General features: G+C 36.6%; 1 protein-coding gene across 1 annotated transcript; it reads right to left on the reverse strand.

Moving 5' to 3' along the window:
* Positions 1-6,713: 6,713 nt before the first annotated feature.
* On the reverse strand, positions 6,714-8,447 carry LOC105039251 (transcription factor MYB36). Its single transcript, XM_010915331.4, has 3 exons — positions 8,043-8,447; positions 7,697-7,826; positions 6,714-7,626 (listed from the first exon to the last, which is right to left on the reverse strand). Exons 1-3 carry the CDS (start codon positions 8,176-8,178, stop codon positions 6,897-6,899), a joined length of 996 nt encoding a protein of 331 aa, XP_010913633.1. The 5' UTR covers positions 8,179-8,447; the 3' UTR covers positions 6,714-6,896.
* Between the last annotated feature and the right edge of the window lie 5,658 nt (positions 8,448-14,105).

Consider the following 14,105-nt stretch of genomic DNA (forward strand, 5'->3'; position numbering starts at 1 on the left):
TAGTGACTTAAACTTAAGCTCTAATATCATTTTATCATATCCTAATCACTTATATCATAATCCTCAAATGATCATAACCTGAGCTCTAATATCATTTTGTCACATCCTATTGATCATACATAAACTTTTGATATCACTTCATAATCTTAGTGATCTTAAACCTAAGTTCTAATATTATTTTATCATATCTTAATCACTTGTATCATAATCTCCAAATGATCATAACCTAAGCTCTGATACCATTCTGTCATGCCCCGAACCTAACACCTGGATCGAATATGTGATGGCCGCATACTCCTTAGAGCAAGTCCTAAAGAATATGCAAGGCCAAAAATATTTTATTACAACCTCAACATCCATAATATCTTATTTTAATAATAATTAGTAAAATTTATATAATTACAAATAAAATTTTTTCAGTCCTCTGATCAGATATCATGATACTCTATCTATCCATCTGCTCACCCGTAAATCCAAGCCGTAGTCAATCATCAACATCCTGTAACTCTGAGAAGAAAAAAGAGAAATGGAGGAGTGTAAGCTTTACAACCCAGTAAGAATTCTCATATCACACCAGTATAATAATATAATCTGAAAATAAGGATAAACAATAAAATATAAAATCTCATGTTTAATATCCAGAATAATACAAATATCTATAAATTATCTGTCTTGTCAAAAAAATACATCATCATATGTTAACAGGTGAAATATTTTTGTTCAATAATTATTTCATGTCTTATCTTTCATTTCTCTTTTCATAATCACATGATTTTTAACCTTTTTCTTTTTGGCTCTGGACTAACCAAGTCTATACCTCAGTCATCATCTGAATCAATTTCTACTTAAAAGCTTTTCAAGGCTGTCCCAAGATGAGCTCTTGGCCGGCTGTCCCACGTACGAAAATTCGTGAGAGACTGTCCCAAGCATAAACTCCTGGTGGACTGTCCCATGTATGAGCTCCTGGCCGGCTGATCCACCTATAAGCCAGTGGAGACTGTCCCAGGCATAAGCTCCTGACAGGCTGTCCCAGGCATAAGCTTCTGATAGGCTGTTCCACATGACAAGACTAGTCCATACCATATCTCTCTTTTTCATTTAATCATTATATGTTGATTTCATCAAATCAATTCTGACTTACATTATAATCAATTTAGATATGTCGTATCCATATAATCGTGCCATCAATCTCTGATACATATATATTGACATAACATACTCATGCTCAAAATTATATAACCAAATAATGATGTCTCAGATATAGCAAATTTATCGATCTCAAATCCAATAATGCAAAATCAATGATGCAAGATCAATGATAAAATAGCATATATAATAGTAATCATGTACAGAGATTCTTATCTTTATCGATGACTGATCCAAGCATAGAAATCAATATTCTTCTTCGATTTATAAATTTTGAAAATAAGATATTCTATTTGACATCTTATGTAAACAATCGTATCTCTTCATGATCCTGATCAAATATAAAAATCATATATAGAAAAAATTATCCGATAATCAATCCTAATAACACAAATCTAGGACCTCTCTTAGGATTAACCAAAATTAGGATTTGTCTATGTGTCAGAACCCTCCACTGATCCATAAGATTTTTAGAGAGAGAAAATTCATGAAGAGAATGAAAATTCTAGAGAGAAAAAAATTTAGAGAGAGAAATTGAAGAGAAAATCTTCATATCCTTCAGATGAGATAATTCATGATTGAGATCATCAGAGATCATATCAAGGTGACTCAATATGAATTAACCATGATCGATGTTATAAATTTCGAGTAAGGATCGATTGGGATCCAATCTACTGCATGAATTTCGGAGCAATCTCTGGTCATCATATTTTTATCTCAAGTTTACTAGAGTCTGTGATGCAATCAGAGAGGAAAAGAAAGACTCTGAGAGATAAAATCCATAAAGAGAGAGAAAGGTCTAGAGAGGTAAAATAGAGAGAAAATCTAGAGAGAGAAGATAGAGAGAGAAGATAGAGAGAGGAGAGAGAAAAGAAGAAGAAGAGAGAGAGAAAATTCTCTTTTTCTTTTTTTTCTCTATTTTTTTTCTTTTTTTTTCTTTTTTTCTTTTTCTTTTTCTCTTGTTCTTTTCTTCTTTTTCTTTTCTTCTTCTTCTTTCTTTTTCTTTTCTTCTTTTTCTTCCCGACCGAACAGAGGATGGACCAAGGGGGACTCGATGGCTCGAGCTCCAATGAGGGGCGATGGTGTCTGATCGACGGCGATAGAGCAAGGGGAGGGGGGCGGCGAGGTTCGGCCGGCGAGAAACCTAGAGAAAATCAGAAAAACAGGGGATCTGCCCCTTACCTCTTGTTTTTCAGTCATTGGCCGGTCATCGGCGGCCAAGACCCATAAGGAAGGGAGGTTAAAAGGTAAAGGTCCTATCCTAGGGATTAGACGTCGCAATCGGTGGCGCCGGTGGCTGGAAAAGAGAGGAAAGGGCCTAGTCGAAATAGAGCAAAACAGGGTTCACCATTTTCGTAAATTTTTCGACGAGCTCGACGGCCGGCGAGGGTGCACCGTGTCATGGAAAGGAGGGGAAGAAAAAGGAAAAAGAGGAGAAGAGCTTACCTCCGACTTCGGTGAGGTCTCCAACGAGTATTTGAGATGAACACAATGAAGACATCCGCGGCTTCAACGAAAAAATTCGAAAAAAATAAAAGGAGAAATTCGGTGCTCGTCGTGGCTAGCTATGGAGAAGGGAAGAGAGATTTTATAGAGGTCTTTTTAGGATTCCTTATGGCCCTAGGAGTCCTCCCAATCGGACGCGGGAAAGAAGAAGACTCCAACGGGTGTCTTCTTTCAGAAATTTTTTTTTCCCTCATATGGGCTTGATTCAGGGCCCAATTGGGCCGGGTGTTACAAATATAACACAGTACACATTTAATATACCATGATATATAGTTAATATAATACAGTATATACTTAATATATCATAGTACACACTTAATATACCATAATACGAAGTTAATATACCATAGTACATAGTTATCAGATATCTGTGCACACTTAATATACCACTGTATACAAATAATATACCATAACATACAGTTATATACCTGGTGTACACTTAATATACCATAGCACACAATTAATATAACTAAGTATACACTTTATATACCACACTACATACTTAATTTATCACGATACACACTTAAGATACCATGGCATAATTAACACAACACCATATATAATTAATATAAACACAGTATATACTTAATATATCAATTTACACACTTAATATACCATGGCACACATTTAATATACCATAGCACACAATTAATATAGTTCAAGACTCACTTAAAATATGATAGTATACACTTATGATATACCCAGTACATACTTAATATACTATAACATAATTAATGTAGCTTAGTATACACTTAATATACCAACATACACACTTAATATACCATTGTACATACTATGTATGTATACAGTTAATATACCATAGTAAATACTTAATATGCTACAACACAAAGTTAATATACTATAATACATAGTTCCTAGATGTGTATATACTTAATATACTACAGTACACAGTTAATCTAATATAGTACATGGTTAATATAGAATAATATGCATTTGTTAATACAGTGTGATATACACTTAATATAATTTAGTATACAATTAATCCAATATGATATACATTGTATTAGGGTACACAGTTAAATAAATAAATATACAATTATTTTAGCATGGTACACAATTACTCTAATGGTGTATGTAATTAATTCAACATGATACTGATATACAGTTAATGTAGAATGATACACAGTTAATATAATATGATATACAGTTAATCTAATATAGTACATAGTTAAATAAATATAGTACATAATTTTTTTAGCTTAGTATATAGCTAATCTAATATGGTATATAGTTAAGGTATTATGGTACATAATTAAATAAATATGGTACATAATTATTTTAGTCTGATACATAATTAATCCAATATAACATACAGTTAATTTAATATGGGATACAGTTAAGGTATCATGATACACAGTTAAATAAATATGATACATAATTTTTTTTAGCATGTACACAATTAATCTAATATAGTACATACTTAACCCAATGTGGTACACAGTTAAAGGTATCATAGTATATAGTTAAATAAGTATAGTATATAATTTTTTTTAGCCTCGTACATACTTAATCAAACATAATACATAATTAATCCAATATAATATACAATTAAGATGTCATGGTACATAATTAAGTTATCATGGTATATAGTCAAATAAATAAGGTATACAGTTATTTTAATATTGTACATAATTTAATTCAATATGATATAAAATTAAGATATTATAGTATACAGTTAAATAAATATAGTACATAATTTTTTTAGTCTAATATGTATACTTAATCTAATATGATTCACATCCTAATGATATATGTTAATATATCACTGTACACAGTTAATATATCGTTATAAATGATTAATATATCATGGTATATAATTAGCAAACCACAGTACATAGTTAACTTTCGGCATGCTCCAATATCTCTTGGTACAGTCTGATACAAAGCTGTTTCTCTAGATTCGTACCTCATTTGTCGTGTGCGCTCATCCTCCACGGTTAAGGTCTCACTTAGATTTGGCTGCTTTCGCTGATGCAGTAGCATCCGTTTCATTTATTCACAGATTTAATCAAATATTTCCTATCTGGATGATGTTATGATTTAATAATGTAAAAAAACTACCCTATGAAGAATTTGTTTTGCGTAATCATCACATCTTGAGTCCTTCCAACAAAGGCTTCAGTAAATTCAGTGTAGTAGCCAGGGTAAACAATAATTATTCTGAAATGTGAACCCTGCCAAAAGAGAGAGAACCATCTCCCACCACACCATCCTCAACCACATAAGTGGCAAACAATAATTAACCAATCAAGAAAATAAGAATACACCAGCCAACGCCATATACCTTTTTATCTGTGAAAAATCTGTTCAATTAAGGGGGACCCACGTTGTGATCGCCGGAAGAGACTAGGAAAAGAAAAATCGCCCAACAGGATTGAAAAGAAAAGTGGATAGCTAGAAGCATTGAAGACAGACAAGAAAGAGCTGCTGATAAATAACATGCCAAGAAAAACCCCATTGATCCACAAACTGCAGCTGGCAACAGCATTCAGAAGCCAATGGACCAAAAGACTATTGATAGGAGGGCCAGAAGAACACAAGTTCCGTCCTCTGTAATAAACTCTTGACTTGTGAGTTCCAATTAGGAGCACCTGAAGATACTGGATCCCAATATATGTTCCTGAATGCAGTAGCCCTGAATCTGAACAACATAAACTTACCTGTGGTCTAGAAGTTTTAAAATTGGTCGACATGGCTTAACGAATAATGTCTGGTCCACTAATAGACCGGCCGTTAAATTCCACAGATTTGGAAGAATCTTTTGTGATCCTCTTTTTCTTATTCGAGGATACGATATATCAGTTTTGCAAATATTTTTTAACCTTCTCATTTATTGGTCCTGCCATCAAGTTCAAACTTCAAAGACTTTGTGGATAAGGTTGGTGACCCGTGGCTGGACCAACGGCCTCCACACCAAGTGTTTCGGATTGTGCATGTTGAAAGTTTTGGATTTGTTCGCTCAGCCCTGATGCTGTTACTGTAGCTTCACCAACTTGGCGTGGGCTGGACTTTGAGTGTTAAACCAAGCTCGGTGCGGAAGACACTCCCATTGGTTCAATCTAAAGCTAGTCCAAGTTTTATAGTTTGGCATCTTCCTTGCTTGAGTTTCCACCTCCATGTAAGGCATCAGTAAATTGACAAGATGGCCTTAAGCAAACTCGGTGGACTATAAACAAAATAGTCCATTGAATCTAGGGCATATTTGGTGAGAATGAATTAGACTCTAGAATGAGAATGGGAATGAGTGATTCTTATTCCAATCGAATTGAAAAAAATTCTATTTTCATTCTGATCGGAAGGAGAATGCGAATGCTTCAATCTTCCAAAACTCAATTCCTATTCTCTTTTGAGATTCAAATCTCATTTTAGTTTTGATTCTGATCACAAATCAAAGCATTGGAGGATATGACCAGCTCAATTCTTATTCCTATTCCAATTGTTTTCAATTCCAATTCTGGTCATGAACCCCTATAGTAATTTGGTTGTGTTTCCTAGTATCCGTAAGCCTGGACTCCCATGCCGGCCCGAATGGACATGTCTGTAGACTATAGCATGCTTAATGTTCGTAAATTTTCATGCTGTCAACCAAGAGACATGAACTTTTGAGGAGTAAAACGCTTCTAACTTTATGATATTTGCATAGAATATTATCATTCTCAACAAAATGTTGCAATTGGGACAGCAGGCCTTCCAACATGCCTCCACAATAGCGTACATTCTGGTAAAGATGCTGGTTGGGCTAAGATTGCCAGGTGGATGGCGTGTGGATGAAGGGAGCAACAACCATTCTCAATCCACATTAGTCAACCCAATTACACTCTATTAGAACAAAACTAGAAAAAAGTATTCTGCCTATACAACGTCATCAGTTAATAGAATTACATGAAATGGTTCTGAAAAACCAAACAAAAAGCAACAAAATTCTTTATAGCCATTACCCTGGTTCAACCTAGCAAGGAATCATGCCATAAAACAGTAAGGAGGAGGAAGGCAGATGGGCACCTCCGAGGCTGAAACTATGCGTATTGAATAACTGATGGTCAACATAGAAAAAACATTCTTCCAGAAAAACATAGATTAAGAAATGCCCATAAAAGAAGGGTGATGAAGTACACAGTGAGAAAAATAATACAGTATTATTCACCCATTTACATCATTACCTCCATCTATTTAGAGATAATTAGTACTGATTACCGAGTCAGAAATCTGGACCTCAATAGTACCTATAGCTCATAAGGCAATACATGTTGTTGAACCATCAAGTCATCATGGAGATTGTAAGAAGAGCCCAAAGAGCTCATTTGTGATTTCCCATCATCAAGATCATTAGACCACCAATTCATACTCTCTGCTTCACTATCCGTTTCCTTGAGACAGTCTAACTCATTGGCCCGGCGGTCCTCCTTCCCACCATAAAGCAACTCATGGAGCTCGGCCTCCACCGCGTTGAGTTTTGAATTGGACTGCTCACTGTTGAAAACTGTGGTGCTCATAATCGAAGAATGACCATTTAATGTAGCACCATCAAAATTTTCGATAATGTCTCCATTCATGGAATCGAGCAGAACGGGTTCCATTGGAGACATAGTCGAACAGGGTGGCTTGACCACGGTTTCATTGGAGACAACGCTGTATTGGCTTTGTAAGGTCCTCTCCCCCGGAGGAAGGAGATTAGGCCATAGCAAAGGGTTATTGTAGAAGGCAAACGGGTGGTGGAGGCCTTGGAGTTGCAGGTGGAGCTGCAACCTTTCGAGGGCCGACGTGCTGAGGGACTGCAAATCCTTGTTGTGATCCATGTCATTGGGCGGTTCTTTTGAATCGGTGGAGGAGAGGTGGCAGGAGTGAGGTCGATCTCTCCGCCTTCCGAGCAGCTTCTTCTTCAGTTTGGTATGCCAGTAGTTCTTGATGTCATTATCTGTTCTCCCTGGCAATTGGGCTGCTATTATAGACCACCTGATACATTTGAGCGCATTAGTAGTTAGCTTATGGCTAGTATATTTAGAGAGAGAGAGAGAAAGAGTACCTGCTCCCAATGCTTATGTAGAGGCTGCAGATGATGTGGTCTTCTTCTTCTGAGAAACCACCATGTTTGATGTCAGGCCTTAGATAGTTGAGCCATCTCAGTCTGCAGCTTTTCCCGCACCTGTTTAGACCTGCAATTCTCATTGAGGGATGAGAATTTGGATTAACCATGACCATAAATAGACTTGATTTTACTCAAAATTTCCCCCTGATTATAGGAATATATTGAACTAATAAACAAGAGACCTCTTTCTCTAGTTAATTATTTTGGATGGTGTAAATAGTTGGGCCTTAATTGTCCTGCATATGCCGGAGGAGAAGCTAGTGATGATGGGCTGAGGACTAACCAATCTTATGAGGAAGAGCAATCCAATTGCCACCAGTTCCATGCTCCTCAATGTAAGCCTTGAGCGTTGCATCTTCATCAGGAGACCATGGACCCTTCTTCACATTAGCCTTGTCACAGCAGGGAGCCCTACCCATCTCTCTGTCTCTCTGTCTGTCTCTATGAGTGCCAAAAGCCAACGTAGAAAATTAGGTCAAAGGTGGAAAGAAGTGAGAAGATCTGTCCAAGCTTTATAGGTAGAGCCATGACCAAGGGAAATGGGAGGGCGGAGAGAGAAAGGGATTGATATGATTTGATACAATGGTCGAGATAGGACAAAACTGTTGTTCAACGCATTTTCAGGATATTTTTGGATGGATGGAAAAGCTAAACTAAAACATTGACTTGTAGGTTCTAGCCTCAACGTAAAGAAAGGTTCGGCACCGGTGCAACCAGTAGATGAGGAAAAGCACGGAGACGCCTCCAAACCAAAAGGTAAAACATCATATATATAGAATCAATTACGGAAAGTAAAAGGGACTTGATTTCAACTAGGCAAGAAAAGGGAGGAGGGTGGGACCTTAGCTTCTTCTCCTTGTCCTCGTCTTGCTGGTGGAATCTCTGAGAGATATATCACGGCCCAATCTTCTCCTCATAAAATATGGAGAGCCGGCGGAAATGAGCGCAAGTGTTTTATGGAGGGGAAGTGGTGGCTTTAATGGGGTTGCAGGCTTAGATGAACCTAACTGGGTTTTTCTATTTTAGGATTGAGTATCGCATGCATGTTTATTCAAAACAAGAGAGCATTTAGCTTTTTTTTTTTTTTTGAGGGGGGAAAAAAAAAAAACAGAGAGAGAGCATTCCATCAGCACTTGTAATACCATCGATGGATGGAAATAATACCATCGATTAAGAGATAATATCTATGTTTTCTTTTCATTTATCTCACTTCATCACTTCATTTATCAATTCAATTAACACTATTTTGTTTTTCTTTAAAAAAAGGTAATAAATATAGTCCTCTCAACTTTAAGAGGTGGCAATCACAATATTATGAAAATAAACCAGTCACCGTGGGGAACTTAATAAAATTTAAAAAGGATCCAAACTTTTACAATGGCAAATTTTAGAAGACACTACATGAAGGCTTTAGAGTCCGGGACGCGTGCCTGGCTCAAGTTTTCACATTATGCATAGCAGAAGATAAGTTTATTCCCAATTAGCTATTTGGTTAGCTTCTCCATGCTCATTCTCATATACATATGTGAGAAAGCTATGGACTCGGGATAAAATGTAACCAAACAACTGGTACCTCTTTAGAGTAAACTATTACTTGGACACTTCTTTTATTTGTGTTTGAAAAGGTTCAAGCGGAATTATAATTTTAATTTCATGGGCCGGAACAAATTGTTCTGAGTGATGTTAAGTCCTGACCAGCAGATTTGGATTACGCCTGATTTCACCATGCCCAATCATGACTCAATCAAAGATTTGGCCACCTGCATCCAAATCCTCAAAGTCTACAATCCATAACTCATCAAGACTTCCATTCATCTCCACTCTAAAATTTTAAAAGAGACAGTGCCCATATCGGATCAGGTTCTGGTCGAATCCAGGTCTACCATGTTTTATTTACAGATAAATTCAAAGAAAAACCAGTAGGGCCGAGGTCGTTTCAAGTGCATGGTGAGAAGTCCATGGGCAGGTAGAGCGTCAGGAAAGTACGATGCAGCAAGAAGTGGAAAAGGGAGCGCTGGTGTCAGCCGCTTGACCTTGTAGAATTTCTCAACGAAGTTGTTGGGTTGGTAACTGATGATGCCAAAAACAAAAAAACCCAGACAGCGTTGAGGCTTGCGACTGTCAAAAAGTATGAGCTCTCTTCTCTCAAATTCAGTTTGCCTGCAAAATTACGAGTGTAGGCCTTAACCACCAATTTTTTTTCATATCATTATCTGCCATGTCTTCTTCTTCTTCTTCTTTTTATGGAAAAAGAAAGCAGTGAACTACTCAGCTTTTATTCAGATGGGTATGTATAAAGGGAAAAAGTATTCAAGAACAGAGCAAAGAACAGAATATTAAGGGCGACATGCTCCTCCAAACAACAGCATTGGGGTTACAGCAATAGTCAAAATAATAGGGATATACTTGTCTGCACTTGGTTAATATTATTAGCAAGACTCTCTCTACGCTTTTTTTCTTTTTCTCATGCTTTTTAAAGGAAAAACTTGCTTATCTAAACTGTAGTATTCTTGTCTAGTAAAATTCATAACCCTGTAATGCTGCTCAAAATTTATTGGAAAAACTATAGCTACTTACATTCATGTGTTGGCTAGTCATCACATGTCTTCCGACCGAAGCTGACTTGTAGCTTGGATTGGCGATGGCTGCTGGGAGACATACAAAACTTGTGGAAGAAATTAAGAGACCAGAATCTCTCTTTGGTGTGGCGTCGCTGTATCAGTATATGATAACACAGACACATCTTTCTCCTACCAATGCAGAGTACACAATTTAAGTTATATCAAAAAAAACAAAAGATTATATGAGCTCAAGATGTTTTTATCAGCTTTTTGTTCAAAATTATGAAATATATAACAGAAAAAATTGAATTGAAGCAACAAATACTGATATAGCAACCTCAGCCTCGCTCACAATTCTAGCAGCTCGCTCTCTCTATATATACATACTTAAACACTTACATACATATCATTTTTTTTGGATGCAAGAGACGGGCAATTCTAGAGATTATCTGAAAGGGAAGAAAGAAAATGTAGCGGCCATTTAACTTGGTCCTTTTGACGGGGAGGCTATTTTACTTGGTCATCATATGCTGTATTGAGAAATGAAAATCAGTAATTAAGATTATCACTAATATATTAAAACCATACCACTCATATGGTCGCATATATATATATATATATATATATACACACACACACACACATTTATAATAATTTGACCTTATGGACGGCTGCTGACTTTAAAGAGTGACTAAATTCCTTTAGTCATGATGCCTTATGTTGAGATTTTGATGAACTGGTACCATCGGCAAACTTGTAAGTCATGCTTCTCCTGTTATTATCTAACTATGCTGTAAATCCTTGTGTACTGAACTTCGTCTTTGATACTTAAAAATGGAAGTAGTAAATGCTAATCCTTTGCACAATGCCATTTGCCAAAAATTGACTCATGTTGGCACCATTAATCCATATTAAAGTAAGGAAAGAGCGAAAAATAAACAAGCCTTATCCGATCAATTATTCTAACTATTGGTAACGTGGGTTTGTTTAATCATTCTTGCCGTTTACCTTCTCTATAACATCAATGATTTGAAAAAAGCTCCCTCATAAAACAATGGTTTTCCAGTCCAACACGCTTCTTTGTTTTGAGAAATGCACAGCCCCTATAGAACCTTCCTTCCCTTAAATAATATATGTGCTTTTTTCTTATTTCATGTGCTATTTAATTAGTATCTAACTAGCACATCAAATTAGGTGCAGGATTAAAGGAATCGTAGTGGACAAACCATACATTTCACAAAAGAACAAAGCCTCCGTTAGCTAGGGCCTAGACTTCCTATCTTTACATTTTTATATTTGTCTGACCAACATGTTCTTGAGGTAAAGAGATGACCTTTTCCATTGTGAGGGTTGGTAACCAATTATCGATGTCCATAAATCAATATCTAAATATATGCTTGGTCCATTGTAAGCAGAACCATTCCACCAAAAATATTTGCAGTCAGAGTACGTACTCTGAAGTAAACTTGAAGTATTAAATATTTCTGCTGTGTTCAGCAATTTATGTCAAACTTATCAATACTCATCAATGTAATGTCAGACTAATCAATCATGAAGTTCTTAATTTTTGAACAGGACAGCCGTGAAACAAGCATCCAAAATTTGCTGTTGTCATCCCCCCCATAGGAAAGGTATATGCTGATCCTGAGACAATCTAACCAATGTCTCAGCTATTTTTCTATTTTCATTTAAAAAAAGGCCCAGACCACGTTTGATCCAGATGAAAACTTACGTTCTTAATTTGGAAAATGTCAGAATTTAGATATAAAAATAGGCTGCATGTGGAACAACATTAGCAAATCCCTTAAAGGAGAGAGATGGAAGAAGAATGATTACTGTCATGAAGCAAAGAAAAAAACTGAGAGGGACATTAATATGGTAATACCAATCAAACTGGGATTTGGGGAATAGGGATCACAGTATCTTCCAAGGAGAAGAAGAAAGTTGCTACCCTGACCTCCCTCTGCACTTGAGGGCATTGGAGTAGAGATACCTAAAACAATATCTATCCATGCTTCCTGAGGGTTTACGCCTTGGGAAATGCCTTGATAAATCTAATAACTTGGTCCACCATTTGGATAAAATGTGGTTGACTTAGTCCCTTCAAGAACCATAATTTGTTAAGCAAAGGTTTTGCTAGTGGTGTTGTTGATCTTCTTGATATATGGTTTATTTTCTCCATTAGCACTGACCAGAGTAGTTCAGGAGCAGGACACACTTTATTAGTTGACTAAGAGACAGCTTGTTAAAATGATAACAAGCATACATTGGCTATGTATTTTCTCCTGCTTTATCGAACCACTAAAGCTTGCTAATTGGATGTACAAAGGATGTGGAAGTTTACTTTTTGGGTACTGTGAGGGACACCTCGCAACCGTATGGCCACAAGCAGAGACAACGTTTGGTATGCTTTTATTTACAGAAGACAATCTTTTGAATGTCAAATTCGGTGCTTATGCTTTCTTCAAAAAGAATGCGGTGCTTATGCTATCCTGAGGGCTGAAGCAATATGGCAGTGAGGCAACAAGTTGACTAACAAAAATTCCATACATTGGCCATATAGTGTACATTTCTTATCCAAATCACACAAGATGGTTCATTAGTCATGGAAGCGTTCAGTAAGACTAAGCAATCTGGCTTACAATAGGGTCATACGAGATATTTTGTTGGTGACCATACTTTCAATTCCTTGAACATGTCAGATGATTTTTTTGACATAAATCAGATGCAGATGGTGAGTCATCTAGGCTTTTAATATGACCAAGGAAAAGGGAGAATGGCTCTGAGCCTTTGCACAAGTTTTTTTTATTTAAATATCACCATGAAATCTAAATGAGAGGAACCACATGGCTCTATAGGTTTTATATGTCCAGAGACAGAGGGAAAGGATCCAGTTCAGCAGACTCATTTCAGATGGGCCTTATAGTCTTACAGTCTAACAATTTTCAGGAGGGCAGTGACATCAAATTCGTTGGAGATCTAGATGATGAGATGAAGTTAATCAGCTTTGTGACGCATCTTGAGTTAACTATTATTCATTCATCTGTTGCTATTACTGGACCCTGCACTTCAGCATTCCTTACATATTGAAAAATTTGCTGGTAACCAGGGTTAGAATATACTGTTCTTGAAGAATTGCATCGACACTTTCTTTTTGCGCCGAAGATTGCAGAATAAGTGCACATGCAGTTGACGATGCAAACGAGATGGGCTTGAACTGTATGAAGGCAAGCCCAACCTAGCGTGGACAGTCCAGGGGCTAGGTGTAAGTGAGCAAACTTGGATTGTACTTGGGCCTGTCAGGTTTGTGTGAAAGTCCTAAAATGCTCTCAAGTCACAAAAGTATTTTGTATGACATGATGAAAGGAACTTGGGCTGTACTTGAGGCTGTCAGGTTTGTCTGAATGTCCTAAAATGCTCTCCAGTCACCCAAGATTTTTGCATAACATAACGAAAGGAACTTGGTCAACAAACTATCCTTGTAAAATACCAATTGAATAAATGAATTTTGCTAATATCCCTTGCTTGGTGATATTGTCTCTAAAGAGATATTGCACATGTATTACTATCCAGTAGCAACACATGGTTGCTTTTCCTCTGCTTCATAAAATATTCTTTAAGTGGATCAGCCGCAGATACATGTAGATTTCATTTTTGGCAAGTGAATGATAAGATAAGATACATGCTTTTGCTGATGATAATACCTCTAATATCTTGATTAATTATTATATACTTCCACAGAAACATAGATAGCTCTTTCTCACACCTGCCATAATAGTCCATTC

Source organism: Elaeis guineensis, chromosome 1 (genome assembly GCF_000442705.2).
Source record: "Elaeis guineensis isolate ETL-2024a chromosome 1, EG11, whole genome shotgun sequence".
In the NCBI taxonomy this organism is placed as follows: domain Eukaryota; kingdom Viridiplantae; phylum Streptophyta; class Magnoliopsida; order Arecales; family Arecaceae; genus Elaeis; species Elaeis guineensis.

What these genes read in the sequence shown, in the direction of transcription:
- LOC105039251 (XM_010915331.4), bottom strand. Translation starts at nt 8,178, where the DNA reads ATGGGTAGGGCTCCCTGCTGTGACAAGGCTAATGTGAAGAAGGGTCCA. An exon ending in TGCTCTTCCTCATAAGATTG is followed by an intron (nt 7,827 to 8,042) that starts GTTAGTCCTCAG and finishes TGAGAATTGCAG; the next exon opens with GTCTAAACAGGTGCGGGAAA. An exon ending in TACATAAGCATTGGGAGCAG is followed by an intron (nt 7,627 to 7,696) that starts GTACTCTTTCTC and finishes CAAATGTATCAG; the next exon opens with GTGGTCTATAATAGCAGCCC.